The sequence below is a fragment of the Camponotus vicinus genome, unplaced genomic scaffold, assembly GCF_025532165.1.
Source record: "Camponotus vicinus isolate PSW18456_S1 unplaced genomic scaffold, iyCamVici1.0 SCAF_14, whole genome shotgun sequence".
NCBI classification, from domain to species: domain Eukaryota; kingdom Metazoa; phylum Arthropoda; class Insecta; order Hymenoptera; family Formicidae; genus Camponotus; species Camponotus vicinus.
Genome location: NW_028141950.1, coordinates 4,922,082 through 4,939,025, shown reverse-complemented (window position 1 = coordinate 4,939,025; position 16,944 = coordinate 4,922,082). Strand labels below are relative to the sequence as shown.

General features: G+C 33.0%; 1 protein-coding gene and 1 long non-coding RNA gene across 16 annotated transcripts in view; one reads left to right on the top strand and one right to left on the bottom strand.

The window, feature by feature from the left end:
* The window catches only part of LOC145965466 (neural-cadherin-like), a 194,431-nt gene that overhangs the window by 65,353 nt on the left and 112,134 nt on the right, over positions 1 to 16,944 (top strand). For all 13 annotated transcript variants that reach the window (XR_014436721.1, XM_083089034.1, XM_083089029.1 and 10 more), the window contains 3 exons: positions 2,872 to 3,061; positions 3,462 to 3,644; positions 6,929 to 7,118. Coding sequence is in view for 12 of the 13 variants with exons in the window: in XM_083089034.1 (XP_082945160.1) it covers positions 2,872 to 3,061; positions 3,462 to 3,644; positions 6,929 to 7,118 (563 nt within the window). In the remaining variant the exon portion in view is untranslated. The remainder of the gene's footprint in view (positions 1 to 2,871; positions 3,062 to 3,461; positions 3,645 to 6,928; positions 7,119 to 16,944) is intronic.
* Positions 1 to 16,944, bottom strand: part of LOC145965480 (uncharacterized) — a 116,569-nt gene that overhangs the window by 81,042 nt on the left and 18,583 nt on the right. The gene's annotated exons all lie outside the window — the stretch shown is intronic.

Genomic DNA, 16,944 nt, shown 5'->3' with positions numbered 1-16,944 from the left:
TTTACTAGCATATTTCCCAATTATCATAGATTAGATTAATAAATACATTTTAGGAAAAAAATATAAAAAAAATAATAATGTGACCTTTTCCAGATGACCAGCTAATTTCTTATCTCATCGGATCACTCTCCAAAAATCTTTCTTATGTCTGTTTCCAACGAATATCGGTTTTAACATTTTAAACTTTCTGATAATGGAATTGCCAGACATTTAAATCGCCAAAAAGAATTTTGCGAGTTTTACGGATGAATTACTTGTATTACTGATCTACAAACTGATGAGCTCATTTCTTTTGACATTACCAATATGAACATGATATTATTCAGTATAATTTAATATTTCATTATTGCCAGATACGAAAATGTTAAAAATATCAAATTTAAAACAATTTGCAAATTTTTTCAACTCCAGTTTAATATATTTACATTTTTGTCAAAGTAACGATAAAAAAACTCGTGGTGGCTACGCATAATAAGTAATTATGTATTCAGTTTTATATTTTAAGCTAAATTCTAATAAGATTCGCCAACTAGATAAACTCGAAATAAAATTATCGTTATCGTCGAAGCATGCATTCCGTAAACTACATTAGTGTACAATAAAGACGTTAACAAGTAACAGTCTGATCGACTAATCATTCAATCACGAAGCTCAACTCTGCGCTCGAACAAGACTCGCGCGTTCTAACACGGCACATACAACGGAAACGCAACACTTCTGCTATTGAATTAACAGCGGTAACGGTTCGAGGATAGTAATTAGTTCGCGTGAACAAACGAGACGAATGTAGCTAGAGCAGCATATATATATTCATATTTGGATTGCGTGAATTAGGATTATGGCCGCTCTTCGGCAGGAGCTCTCGCTCCGTGTGTATGTGTGTGTGTGTGTGTGTGTTATATAATACGCGTATATACGTATATTGTACGTATACGACTTTATATGTACACGCGCAAATGTGTGTTAATTAAGTGCACCGAATAGAGAAACGGAAGGGAAAAAAGAAGGAACGCGGGCGACGACGGAAAGCGAAAAACGTTATGGCGCGATAGGTAAAAGTCACTCCACTGATCGCTACGCATTTTAAACAGAATAATTTCAATGATACACCAGCTCTAATTTTCGATTTTGATACACATGGCAAGATGCACATTGGTATTCATCATACGTCAGGTATATCACGATGTGGAAATTAGCTTTGGGCGTCTCTAAAGAAAAACAGTGTTATGGAAAAACGAGTTGACCCATATTGTGAGCAGTAGTTTTTCAGTAAATTAAGTTTGAGATGTGAAGTTTTTTTCATGTTGCTCTGGCCCAGCTGTACATATGAGTCATTCTTTTTTTATTTCGCGGGTTAACTCACTTTTGCATAACGCTGTTCCGGGGAGAGAATTCGCAATCAGCGAAATTATATCATTGCAGTTTCGAGCAAAAATAGATCACGCAGATGATGAATGTTTAATGTGCAGAGATCAGTGAGATTTTGTTACTGTAAACTACTACGAAACCGACGTTTTATCTTATTATTAGACATGTTGACACGCCCCAGCGAAAGAGTCTCTTTTTCCATAATGACGTTCGGGCGTTTGAAAAACAGAAAAAAGAAAAGAACCCCATTTATACTTGTCTCTCTCTCTCTTTCTCTCTTCATCTCTCTCTCTCTATCTCTTTCTCCTTCTTTTTAATTGCGTACATATGCGCTCGCGCATATATGAAAGCGATACATCGCGCATGACAATATCTTTTATTTCAAGATTTAATTTTCCTCTCGTTTTATATTGATAGTAAAAATAATTTTATACATATATATACAGAATGCCCTGGAATATCTATCATTCCTTTTGTCTACAAATTCATTAGATTAATTAATGCAGTAAGAATTGATCTCTTTCCTCGACAAATATTTGATTGAATAACATTAAAATTTAAATTGAATTTCGATTTGTATGATTGTTTTTCTCATAAAACGGTTCTGACAATTAAACGGTTGAATCAATGTTAAAATAAATTTGAAATTATTGTGATTCAAAAACGGAATAATACGTACAAATTATTATTGTTTAAAAATATGCTGGATATTGTTTAAAAATATACTGGAAAAAATATATTTATCTCTCTCTTATTTGTTGATTTATCATAGAACACATTTATCTATGGATAAATTTTAAATATTTCGAATAAGTGACATACGATTTGATGCATTCTAAATATATCAAAATAGCTACGTCATTATTTAATGCTACAATTATTAAATGATATTGTTCCATTTACTAATTATTATTAATAATATTTGATAATGATAATATTCCATTTACTAATATTTCAGTATTTCGAATTAAATAATAATTATATTCTTTAGCATGATAAATAATAAATACAATTTTTGGAGACATTTAAACTTTATAAATTTTCTTATTTAACATTGAAAATGTGTGTGATATGAATTCAGACGATGATATCGGTTCAAAAGGGGTCACGTTTAGCCATGGGGCATTCCTGTATATTCGTATCTTGAAACTGGAACAACCAATATCGTTTCGTGAAAAGGGTAGGTCAAACGTTACAGTACCGAGTATGTAACAATCGTCCTTCGATTCCCGAGCCACGTAAAGGATATATATATTATATATATATATATATATATATATATATATATATATATATATATATATGTCGTTCCATCTTCAAAATATCGATATGTATACATCGTCTTTGTTTCTTTCTCTCTTTCTCTTTCTCTTCTATCTTAGAAAATTTCCGTTCTCGTTTCTGTTTTTCCGTTTTCCGTTTCCGTTTCGTTAAGCCGTTCACGGCGCTCCCGGGCAGCCAGTGACGTGCCTTTGTAATACGTACCTTTGTGTGTGTCGACAGCTCTGGAATCGACAATAATCCGACGGTCTTTTACCACTTAATGCCCGGTTCCACGGCCCAGACGAACAAGTTTCATACATTTTACCTTCAGCAACGCCCGGACCAATCGTCCACTTGGGCTGACATTAAGGTTAACCACCCGTTGGACTACGAGAGCATAAAAGAATACAATCTCACCATACGAGTGGAGGTATGGCTCGTCTTTCGTACTTAGACATTTGAGAAAATTCTCGCGCAATAAAATCTTTTATAAAAATAAAAAAGGAAAAACAAATAAGGATATGTCGCATTTCGTTAAATAATATTTGCATCCTAATTTACGGAATCGTTGCACCTAACTATTAATAATAATAATTATCTACAGTATTAGCATAATTATTTACTGCATCAATAATTCTGCTTTCTATGCATTTAATCTCAAATGTAGATTACTCGCGTATAAAGCTTTGCGATAGGGAAAGGCTCAAAATTAATATACATATTCGCAAATATTTTTTCATACTTTTATACGTAAATATGAAGATGAAAAATGTCAGCATCGAGAAGCGTGCCATGTGTAAGATCTTGTAAGATCAATTTTATTCCTTCAGAATAATGGAGCTCAACAGCTCGCTTCCGAAGCGACCGTGTACATCATGCTGGAGGATGTTAACGACGAGATACCGCTGTTCACTGAACGAGAACAGGAAACCGTACTCGAGGGTGAACCGGTGGGCAGCAAAGTTACCCAAGTGAATGCAATCGACAAGGACGGAACATTCCCCAATAATCAGGTAAATCGATATCAAGCGTTATTGCACAGTGAAACGGATCGACGTATCCCGGGACATATAGCGATAGCAATCAATTAATTGCGATATTAGCCAATTATTTACCAAAATAATGTGCGACGCAACCCAAACTCTACGCTGTTGATTCTACGCCCATGCATCTCTTTTCGGCGTCTTTTAACCGCGAGAATATCAAGTAAAAATTATATTTCCTAGTATATATGACTCGATTAAATATTTAAAATTAAAACACACATTTCATGATAATATGTGCAGTTAAATTTCACAGCTGTTTTAATAAATAAACATCATCATAATATTGATATTTTGATTTTAAAATATGAGAAAATAATAAAAAATGCATATATAAAATATTTTAATATTCTTTTGATAAAATTAATTTTATAATCACAATTACAATTATAAAATTAATTTTATAATTATAATTAAAATCCGTATGATATTTTGAACTTTAAATCAATATTATAATGCAATCAGAAATTTATCAAAGAAATAGAAAAATATTTTATACACTTCCGTCGTGTAACCGTGCATCCGTAAAATAATACTAGAGCGAAACCCGTTGAGAAAATTAGTTCGATCATAATGAAAGCTAGGAAGCCGAGGAAGATGCATCGACACAGGTCTTCCCATTTCTTTATCGCACAGATCCGATTTCAAGTGGATCAATTGCAGAAGGATTGCATCGTGGCTGCACAAAAGGACAAAAGAACACACTCGTATCGCGCTATATCACCCCTCGAACGCTCGAGCGGGACTTACGGGAGTTCAGTCGTCGAAGTCCTGATTGAGGGTGAGAGGCGGAAGAACAGCCGGGAATTGGGGAATACGGGACGCTTTAGACTGTAACTTAGATCGTCGCGTCGAAACTTTAATGATTTCATGCGCGGCAAAACCGGTGTTCCTGCTGTTAAGCGGGGGACGTTATAAACTCTGTAACGGAGTAACGCAATTCCAACGATCGTGTTTGAGTGGCGTTGAATTTATCACGTACGGGCGCATTATAATGGATATACGCATTAACGATACGTATATACTATCGTGCCGATATTTAATCTCATGATTATCATTCGTTTTGCGCTCTAAACCAGGTTGCTACGCTACGAAACGCATTTCGTAATGTAGCTACGATTATGGCGTGTAATATTATGCGCTGAACATTGAGATATAAGTTGCTGGCTTCCGAGGGAAAAGAGAAGCGAGATATCACAGATGGTGATTTGAAAAAAAGAGCCTGGCTTAAGTTAGATTAATTTCCTCTCCAGCTTGAAAATTCAACTGAAACTTATATCGTTAAAGTCAAATTTTTATAGTAAGCTTTTTAGCTGTTTTATCATGCTCGTAATCAGAAATGACTTTATTATATAAAATCAGGAAAAAACTTTGATTACTGATTAATTATGCAAAAGAATATTTTCAGAAATAGCACAATTCATTTAATTTCAAAAATAAATTTACAATTTTCTTCCAATTTATTACGGTTTTTTTATTTTATAGATAGTATTTTTAGAAAATTGACGTTAAATACTCTGTATCTAAAGCGTTATGTGTCTTATATTTCACATAACACAAACCCCTTTAAGAGGAACGGAAAAACGAAATAAATCGTTAGGGTGAGAAAAATCTCGTGTGCACTTTACTACTGCAGGATAAACTTTCATCCTTTTCACATTAAACAGAAATAAGACCATTCGTGTAACAAAACAACTTCGTAAAAATAGCGCGCACGTAGCTTTCGAAAAAAAAAGCTCTTCTTCCGCAGCAAACGAAAGCATAACATTCGTGAAACATCGTGAAATTTCCGCTGGAAATCTGCCGAATAGGTAGCTCTTGTAAGATATGCGCGCGACTGTAAATCTCGCAGGAAAGCGCGCGAAAGTGTTCCACGAGATCTGTCAAATATATGCACATTCCATTTGCACGTGCTACGCGCGAACACAGGAAATGCGCGCAATCTCGAGACAAAAGGGACACGACGAAAGTGGTCCACCGATTCGACATGTAGCCAAGCGTTGTAATCGCATTACACTGCACACTCGATATCGCCTTTGCTTCTTTCCTCGCCCATTCTTTCATGCGCACTGTTATTGACAATTGTGGAACAAAGGGAATATTTCACAACAACAAAGACAAAATGCAAAAAATCAATAATAAAACATCGAAAATAAAATTCGCAATCTTTATAATTTTATATCTCACTAATAAAGTTTCATAAATGTATTAAATATATGGAACTAATATTTATTAATTTAGTCAAAAACTTAAATACGAATTAAAATTAGAAATAGAATATTTATATATCAAGATTTCAGTAAAAATATGTCATTTGATAAATTTTTAATTTTTACTAAAGAGACTATGTAATGAGAATATTTATTAATAAAGACTAAATCAAGTTTATTGTTTCTGTTATCATTTTAAATTAAAAGTTTTAAAAAATTATATAATAGTTCGAAAGAAAAAAATAATTAGTTTATCGTTCAATATTTTTTTCTCTGAAATGCAGCAATATCGTTTGTCGTTTCATATTAAAGCGAAATTGAAATGCACAAAATGCGCCAACAATTTTAGAAGTAGTCGAAGCAAAATCTTCTCTTGCGAAATATTCATTCAAATTTTCTTACGCTTCATGATAACCACTTCACGAAAGTTCCGACTCTCGGCATCATCACCCGATCTAGACCAGAGCATTTTTATGCGTTTCGCGTGCTTTATACATGCATGCACTTTAATATGAAACAGGAAGTTTTCGCGAATAAAGGTAAAGTAAGTCGGATTGTAAAAAAGGTCATGTACGTCCAGGATGTAGTGCGCGAGGACTGAACTATAATCCTGGATAATATAAAGCAGCGATATATCTTGGAAACATTAATAATGATTCTTTTAATAAATATTACAAATAGTTACATTTCGTATTATGTATCCTACTGCAAATTATTATAATTATTACTATTTCGAGAAAAACAATATAATATAGAAAATAAAATACACACTTGAGATCATATTATTATATATTTTATACTAAAAATTCTCTTGATAAATTTTTGCTTTATGTTTCATAACAAAATTCCAAGTAAATAGAAGAATCTCAATGATTTATGGTCGCGTTATATCAAGATTATTCGTTTAAATTATAAGAAACAAGTGTAATTTTTTGTCCCCCCCCGCGATGTCCAGCGGAAGCATCGTAATCCTTTGTTACTTATTTTTGTTCGCCGAGACACCGCAGGTGAAGTCGATAAACTTTACACGTGTTGTTTATCTAGGTCACATATTACGTGGTGGAGAGCGACAGGAACGAGGGCAAGGATTACTTCGAGATCAACAGGGAGACCGGCGAGATCTTCACAAAAGTAATGTTCGATCGCGAAAAGCAGGGCGCTTACGCCCTCGAGGTGGAAGCCAGAGATGGAGCGCCTTCCGCGCGACCCAACAGCAACGGCCATCCTAATTCAGGTAGGTGGTACGGAAAATTTTATTTAAAAGCCATTACGCACATCATATAAAGTGTATGGCTCTGCCTGCCTGTACGAGTATGTGCGTGCGAACACGTACTATAAATATTTCAGTAAATAATAGACCGCAGCAGCAATATATTTATATTCAGGTTCATGGCCGGCTCTCTTTCTCTTCGAGAGCATATCGACCATGCAAAATTACGGTATAAAATGGTACTGCAGCGGAAAAAGAGCTCGCACCTCCAGCTTGACATTATAAATCCATATTCAAAGATATGACTTATATAGCGGATATTATAGATAATTTTTTTTATGTTAGAAAATCTCTGATGTCAAAAGACATGCAAATTTATCATATTTTACATATGCCATCGGTTCAAAACATTTATAAAAAATCTGTAATTTTTGGAATGCAAGAAAAGATTAATTGTCAACTAAAAAAGATGAATTACCAAAGAGAGATTGAAAGAAATGTATTTGTTGTTTTCGAATCGTGACCGAAATGGCTGAAATATGAAAGGGGCAACACATTCTGCTTTGCGCGTTTTATAAATTCGAGTAAATAATGGGTTATAGAAAAATAATATTTATATTCATGCAGAATGCGTGCAGATCGTACAAAATTACGTTATAAAATTCCAAAATATTCCTTTATCACTCACCGGCAGCAAGAAAAAAATCATATAACCTGAAAATTTATAAATTAATGGATTCATCCGCGAAAAAGTTGAAAAACTTATTAATTTCATGTTTACATTTTCTACTTTATTGTTATACATATTTTTCTCTTCTCTAAAAAAATAATTTCCTTAATTTACGCTCGTTGTTTCACGATGTCCTGAAATTTTTTATACTATTTTCGAAGATGAGTGGTTCGGATATGAGCGCAAATTTCTGCGTTTTACAAAAGAATTATCGATTTGCATTGACAATCGAATTATCGGATGAATTTAATATTATCAGGGAATGTGCGAGCGTGTCGTCCCCGGGGAAATTTGTGTAGGCACCTTCAGTCAACGGGAGCTCTTTGGGATTTTTTCACACAGCGTGTGATTTGCATTATCAGACCTTTATATTATGAAGTTCCGTGCATTAAAGTGATTACGATGTCCAAGCGAGTGCGCGTCTTGCATTAGTTGATTACATGACTGTGTTACTTGCTCACAACTTTCAATAAAAGAAGAACAGATTTGAGTTCTTAAACTGACTTTACACGTATTTACAACAGTTATGGATGACAACTGCTAATATTTAACGCGAGACAATAGTTGTTTGCAATACTTCGATATAATATAATTAATAGATGAATTATCAAAATGAAAATTTTGTAGAACATAATTATAATTGTGTATATGATATAATATAAAAAAAAAATTATAATTAAGGGATAATATTAACAAACATAATTGATTAATATAATTCAATCATAATTAATTTCTACTAAATTTTAGCCAATTAATAAGACAAAAGATAAATCAGAAAGACTAGGAAGAGTTTCTGGAGTGATTTACGGATCACTTAATTAATCTATGCAATTACTACCATATTACAAAATCGACGATAAATGTGCGGTCCGATTACTAGTTTAATTGCAGCAAACGTTAATCCCCAACGACTGTTTATAGTTCGTTGCACGTCGTAACATTAATTTCCGCTTTTCTCAATAACTTCTTCGTTGAGAAACTTTATTTAATGGCCTTGCATACGTAATTGATTGTCCAAAGATAAACGCAGATATCATCTCTATCATTCAATCTGATGAGATCACTTAAAATATTAGATTTATTCATTTTTTCTCATAAAACAATTTAAAAAGATGAACACGAAAGGGAAATTTTAATAAGATTGCTCCTTTTTTAAAATAAAGATGAGAGATGCTCGACATTTAAATACACATTAAAAATACAAATTTTAAGAGCGATTAAAAATTTCTTTTCTTTTATACTTTATATATTCAAAATTCATATATTCATATAATATTCAAAAATTCATAAATAGAACAATTTTTTATTTTTTGATAAACTTTTCAATAAATTCTTTTTTCAAAATGGATTCAGTTCGTGGTTAGTTATACTTTCCATAAAATTTTAAATTTTGAGTCGCCGGTTTATCGATCGGCTTTAACATTGCGCTCATACAGTTGCACTCTGTTTTTTGCATATCGGCTTGTATTAAGTATGTATGTAATTAATTAATGTTCTAATCGCGCCGAGTTGCTCCGAACACAATGCACACTTCCGCTAATTAAAAGCTAGATCCAAGAATCTCGAGCAGATAATTAGTTCTTAACGTCATTACGTTCAGTGTTGTACACCGCATTGAATCGCATTAATATTGCATTATAATGTACGCACCACCTAACATGCACACTATCGGGCAAATGAAATGGATTCACATTCGATATTCGTCCCCTTCTCGCCATTAGTTGCCGAGAAAATTACGTTCAAGAAAATATACGAAAGATGCGCGAAATTAGATGTTTCTTATAAAGCTCCTGTGAGAATTTTTATAACCAACACCACGACAATGTAACTTACAGACTTCGGTTCAGGTTCTCCCAAATTATTGAGAAACTAGCTCGACCGCCTTTTCCCTTGTCTCTTTTGAAAGCTTAGCTTATCAAGAAGCAGCTTTTATAACATCCACCATCATAAATATCTTCTTCAGGCGCTTGCGGCTATATTTTCAGTAAAGGCCATGTAGAAATTGTTTTAATATTTAAACAACGTTTAGAATTCTATTTCGAAAAAGCGAAAGAGAGAGAGAAAACGAGGGAGAGATTAATATATACATGATAAAAATATATAAATATACAATCAAGCAACAAAAACTTAATAAAGTTTTATTGTAAAGCCAGTAAATCCATAGCCTAAAAAATGCAATTTTAGTATTTCATTCAATAATCTCGAATTAAAAACTAAATTTTAAATAACCTTAAATTAATAATGATAAAGTATTTAAAAGTGGTTATTTGTTTTACATAGATATGTAAATATATTTAATAGTATATATATAATGCAATAAATTTTGATATAATTGTCACGTAAAATTTGAGATAAAATTTAAAAACGTGATATTTTATATACAGCTTTATTTGCAAAACAATTTAAGTGCATCAATTTAAATGCTATCAATTTCAGCAGTAATTTAACTTGTTTTATTAATTTTAGTAACATTTGAAGTTGAAAATGCATCACTTTCTGAATAAATTTATACATAATTTTACTAAACATGTCTTAAAAAATATAATAGATTTAAGCTCGTAAAATTATATATGTTGATTTGTTTAAACGTGAAACGCACTGGTAAATTTATAGCCGCGCTTGATCATGGATTTACCAGTCACGCTCTACATCGCGGGGATTACACAGACGTATAAAAAAAAAAAGATCTGTTTTGGGACTCGAGTTACTGCTCGTTGAAAGCATATTTCGATTTGCCGCGCGCATCGCTTTTTAAGATTTTCACGAGCATTTGTCGGAAAAGTTGCGAACTTTATTGGCTTTTCCTCCGCGGAAAGTCGAAATACGGAAGTACGCGCACGTAAGTCGGGATCTCTATGCTTTACAACGCAATCCCATTTCTAATAAATTCATGATTGATTCCATGCGGTGCGCCGCTCCTCGCCAGCAGCATCGATTCCTTTTACAATCATGCGACCGCAACGAGCGATTTCGCGTAGCCAGACGAAGATTGTATTTCTCGACTGAAACTCGCTATTAGAATTTAATCTAGGATTATTGAAATGTGTTCTCGTATTAAATCTGAAAATTTAATAATATTTTAGCATCTCGAAAAGAATATAAAATCGAAAATAATATAAAACTATTTCAATTTTTAATGGCGGATAAACATATAATTTTGGGAAATATTATTTCCTTCACCTCCTTATCTTGAAAAAAGTTTAATGTTTAAAAGATATATATATAATCTTCTATCTTTTTTAAAAATCGCTTATTGCATTTATATATTTAAAAAGAGCAATTATATAAGAATAAAGAATTTTTTATGAGAATAAGAATTTTATAATTCTCTCTGTGTATTTTTTTAACATGTAATTTCTTTTTAAATTTATTAAATCCTACTCTATTATCATATAATATCTTAATAGAATATCGATTTAATAGAATATGTAATTTCTTGTATTATATTATTTTTTACATTTATTGTAAATTATATTATATGATATCTCATTAGGATAAAATTTTTCTATAACTCCGGAAATCCGACTGTATCGTCACGGATATCTTACATCTTGCATCTTTTGCCTGCTCCAATTTCCATTTCGATTATCCACTTCGAGAGAAAAATGTTGATTTTGCAATTGTCGTTTAGATGTATCGAAAATCGTAAACAGTGCATGTAAGCCTTTTCTTCCCAATAGCAGCATATGTTATGCAATATATTTTACACAGTGTAAATATGAAACCATCTATATAACATGAAACTTAAAAATACTTGTATGTTTCTATAAATAACAGAAACAATAACAGAAACAATAACAGAAACACGTTATATTAAAGAATACTCAAGAAGCTTCCATAAAAAGAGTTTTTTGTTGTTTTTCACCGATTCTTCTCTGATACGGATATTGAGAATTACACGAATTTCACAATAAAAAAGTTTAAAAAACTCAGATGCGAGGAACTTAGCAGTTTACGGTCTATGTGTGTCCTTTCATTAAAACTTAAACTATTTCTATGATGCTCAAATTGTAGTTGAAGATTAACATGAGAAAGAAGAATCGCATTAATGCCGATTTAAGTATAGTAAAGTGCATCCATATTGCCGCGTAAACGAAAGACTTTAATGAGAAGCGTTAAATCGCAATTATGCAAAACTGCATTACGCTGTTAGACGTTAAAGGGAAACGGAATGAATTTCCAAGCACGACTCCTGGCGAAAGTAGTTCGACTTTAAGCTAACGGATTATATTAGTCCAGCCTTTCTCCGCGCCTGTAAAAAGCTACAAGAGAAACATTAACATGGAAAAGATAGGGAAATGTATTTCGTGCACGTAGCGTTCGAGGACGGATAATTTCAGTGATTTTAGCATTCATGCGTGAAGATTAAATCACTAATACGATTTTTACAAGTCATCAACGCGTTAGAAATTGTCGATTTAAATTTTGCTATATTAACAAGATTCCGGAAACGTCAAACATACCTTCTTTCTCAATATTTATTTTACTTTTTTCTGTTGACGTGATTTTTATTGAAAGATTTAATTTTTTCCGGAGAGAGAGCTACAATTTATATGTATCCAAAACTAAATGGATTCGTTAAGCAAATAAGTTTAACACGGATATTGTAGCATTTCCTTTCCACAGGCATTTATTTCGGTCACGTGAAAACGACCCAGGCTAACGGGCAACGTTAAATTCGACCCAAAACAGTAACGTCGTTCTGCAAGCTATCGGGGTTATTTCTTTGTATGCATTTCAGGTACGAGCGCGATGCTGGGTAACACCGTAGCGGCGAGTGTTAAATAACAATTATGCTAAACCGAACTCGTGAACTCCGTGACGTTTTCGGAGCGTAAACGTGCATATTATATCGTCGGTACATGCTCGTTAACAATACGGCGCAATGCAATTAACAATACGGTCAAAATCATTGTAAAATTCATCGGTGCTCTCTGCCGTGAACAAACGACCGCTTGTTCTACATGTACGAGTATAGTGTCGTCTGTAATTAATCGCATAGCGCCGCCGATAATTAACAGCAAAGTAGATGGGTCACAAAGCTCAGAAATCAATGCATTCGACGCAAGACAGTCAATCGATATTTTGAGAATCTCTCTTTTGCATCAAAATAATATTTAAGCTTGAGAACAATTTATAAATATCATAAATTTTATGTTCTCTTTTTGTTCTTAAAAATTCCTTGTGTTCTTTGCATAAAATATTTTATAGAAAAATTTAATGAAGATGGGCATTTATAATAATTACGTCATTAGAGAATCTCATAAATATTCAACATCAAAAATTAAAAGCTTCTTTTTGTTGAGAAAGAAGTTTTGTTATGATAGAAATCTCGTTTAAACTCTTCATCCTGTGCCTACTTCACCCTTGCTGCCTACAATATACATACTCAATGTTGAGGAATTTGGTAAAAAGCCGGCTGCAAAATAATAATATCCACTCCATAACACATTAAAAGTAAGTTTTGCACGGTAGGCGTAACAAAATGAGAAGACGCTGCAGCTTCTGTCAAAGCCTCAGTCTGCTTTCCTACCTTTGATGAACATCAAAGATGTTTACGGGATTGCAAGATTGTTCACCGCAAAGATAACAGACGCGCCGCGCAAAGATGCCTTCTGATCTTTGTTCGCTTTTATGTTGATTATTTTTGTTGTCGTGACCTGCTAACACAGCAGCACCTGGCATTTTTCCTCGGTTTTAAGCGGTGGCTTTGGCCGACGTGCGCGCTCACTCGCGAGGCAGAAAAACTGATGGCGTTTCACGCCCGTTGCATCCGTTGGTCCGCAGCTTTCTCGGACGGTGTGTTTCTTGGCTCGGGGATAAAGGGTCGACCGTGCATACCTGGTATATGCATACTTCTCGTCCGATAGAGCCGAGTTGTGCATCGCGACTTTAGCCACACTGCTCTGTGTTTTTCTTCGAATGCACCCTTCAAACGGTAACGTTAAATTGCATTTACAGCTTCGGCCGCGGCACCACACTCCGTTGCTCGACTAAACGCAACCGTTCATCTCTTCTCCGAGCGAGGGGGAGGAGGTTAACGTGAGTTTCTTGCTCCTTGGCATGAAATGTTGCGGAATGCGCTCGGCGTACGAGTGCAATCAATAATGTCCGCGAGTATCTCTCATTGAGCTTTATAATATCCTCGGTACTTTATATCGTCGGTGCTTTATCTTTCTGGAGTTGTGAAGTGCTTCCCGTTCTTAATCTTTCGCGCCAGCGATGATTTTTGTTGACAAATTTGTTGGTTATCCATATTTGATAAAAAGAGTTTCGCAATTTTTTACTCGCTGCTCTTTCATTTTTAAACGTGGGAATTAAATATCAAATTTAATTTTTGTTGCAATAGAGTTCATTTTAAATGTTACCTCATTTAAGAATTTTATTATATTTGAAAATTTTTTGAATATTACAAGTGATTATAGAAAAAGCATAAAAAGAGAACATTATTACAACAAAAAAAATGTTATTACATTACAAGCTATAAAAATTCTAATTTAGATAAATAAATAAATAAATCTGATATGATCTTTATTTACTTCTCAAATTTTCAACATTTTAATCTAAATTAATTTCTCTGCATTTTTATTAAATCAATAATAAAATAAATTATTTTAAAAATATTTATATTGAATTTTTCAAGTGCAGCAGAAGCATAATTTAAAAGTCGTAAGAAAATATCTATCGCTAAATTATAACGTTCTTTGGTCGGCAAATAAAGATAGTATCAATCGAAATTAAATTCTCCGCAATAAATTTTCCAACTCACTCGCGAAAAAGTTGCTCTTCTTCGCGAAAGAAAAATGCATTTTATCTGTCAGTTGGAAAAACATATAAATTGAAAATGCCTGCTACGAAGAACAGACAGTGGCGAGCAGTGATGCATCGTCAGTTACGAGAATCTTACTTACGCTGTGTGTACATATGTATATGTAAGCAAAATGTCAATATGCAAATTGTTACTCTGACAGGATATTGACACATACTATCGTAAGATGCAAGAGATATAATTTTCTGGGGGAATGCTTTCACCCCACACATATACACGAACAGTTCGGCAGTCTACGATCTCTTGATTTCTCCTGGACATGGACAGACATTGTGCGAGAAACGCGTGAATTCCAAGTTGAAATCAGTAACATTTCAAGACGAAGAGTCTACGTCTAGAAATTGGCAGGCAAGATCCAATTGTCGTTCGATGGTCCATTAAGTCTCCTGCAAATCTCATTTCTCGTGAGATCATGGAATACGACACAATAGCTTGCAATCAGTCCTATCTCTTATCGAATAAAAGTTTTCATACATTTATATATAAGCGTGATCAAATAGACTTAAAAAACAGCACCAAAAAGTAAACGTTATTGATTTATTTTAATTATGTATTTTGTGAAATAATTGTGTTTCTTCTCTAATTAAAATTGTTAATATTTCTAAAAAGTTTAATAGTACATAATACATGAAATTTTTAATATGTATAATATAATTTCATATTTATAATGTGCATAAAAATTTAAAATATATAATTTTCATAAAATTCTTTATTATATGCGGAAATTATCCAGAAAAAGAGATACAGAGAGAGAAACTTTCAAATTATTAAACCAATAAATTATTTAAATTAATCAATTAGTTATTATCTAAAGCAAGAAAATGTGTAATTTAATCAATAATTACTACTATCCCGTCTTTAGTTTATACAATTTTTTTACTCAATGGAAATTATGTTAAAATTAATAACATTTGTTTAAAAAAATTGTTGCAATCTCTAATGGCACGTCTTAATAATATATTTATTTCGCAAATGCAAATGTGCGCATAAACATAGCGCAGACTATAATTCAAGATTTCGTCGTTTCCGTAAAAAAGGAACTTTTCACATGGGAATTGCAGATTTCTGTGAACGCGGTACAGAGCAGAGAAATATGATTCAATATACAAAAAATTCAATTTTCAGAATTCTTAAGTTGCGCTCGTTGGCGAGCACTTTTTAAAGGTTGGAAGATGGAAAAGAGAGATATGCATTTTATTCCATTCTTGTTCTCTCATATTTTTATTCTGTTTCGTTGGACGATTCTGATGTCAAAGATACTAGTGGATATAAAAAAACTTCGTTGGAAGAAGTCTCTATGAAAATAATAGAAATTTGATTTTATATCAAAGTTTAGTATAAATGCATCAAAATTGAGAAATATTATTCGTTTGTTATCTTTATATAAAAAATAGATAAATGATAATTGTGTCTGTACAATGTTTTTTTTATATTCCAGAGATGAAATTGCTTTACATGAAAAATCGACATTACGTTAAAATAACATAACGGAAAAAGCTGCATGAGTTTTAAACGTTTGAATGATAAATGACATTATTTATTTAACAGCATCAACAGTGAAAATGGAAAGATATTTTAGGCGAACATAACTTTCTTTATATTTGCATTCTTTATTATGTTAGTTTGTTAAACTTTATTAAAACTAGTCATTTATATTGAGGTCTTTTTCAAATAATTAAACAGAAAATATTTTAAGTAGAATATAAATATTATAATATTCATATTATCTATATTATAATAAAAATATGTATTCTTTTGCAATTTTTATCATTATCGCATTATTGTATAGTCGTTCATGCATCAAGTCTTCGTATTGAAAGAACCCATTTGCAATTACGGTAAATCGCCCGCGCAAACACAATGGATCGAATGGAATGCACCGAATTGCCACCGGACGGAAAAAAAATATTGGGAGAGACACGGAACAAATGATACGTGCTATAATTTCCAACGGACCGTGCCATTCGCGCGCATCGCGTTGTCGAATGTGGTCGATTTTCTGGAAGAACTGGAAATCGGCGCACATTTTTTGCTCGTGAATGAGCATTTGAAGCACTTAACTTATTCATTTACCTTCTTGCTCGTTGCCAGCAATGGGCGGAATGCCAGCAATGGGCGGTTTTAGATTGAATGGAAAATAAAAACCGACAGAGAGAGATAAATATGAACGAGGAATTTTTTCCACGAGGAAAAAACGCTCCGCGTTGCTTTATATAGGGAATATCGAAACGAAACCCTAGATGCTTGCGCCGTTCTCTTTTTTTTTTACGTGTACGCGGATTATTCTCCTT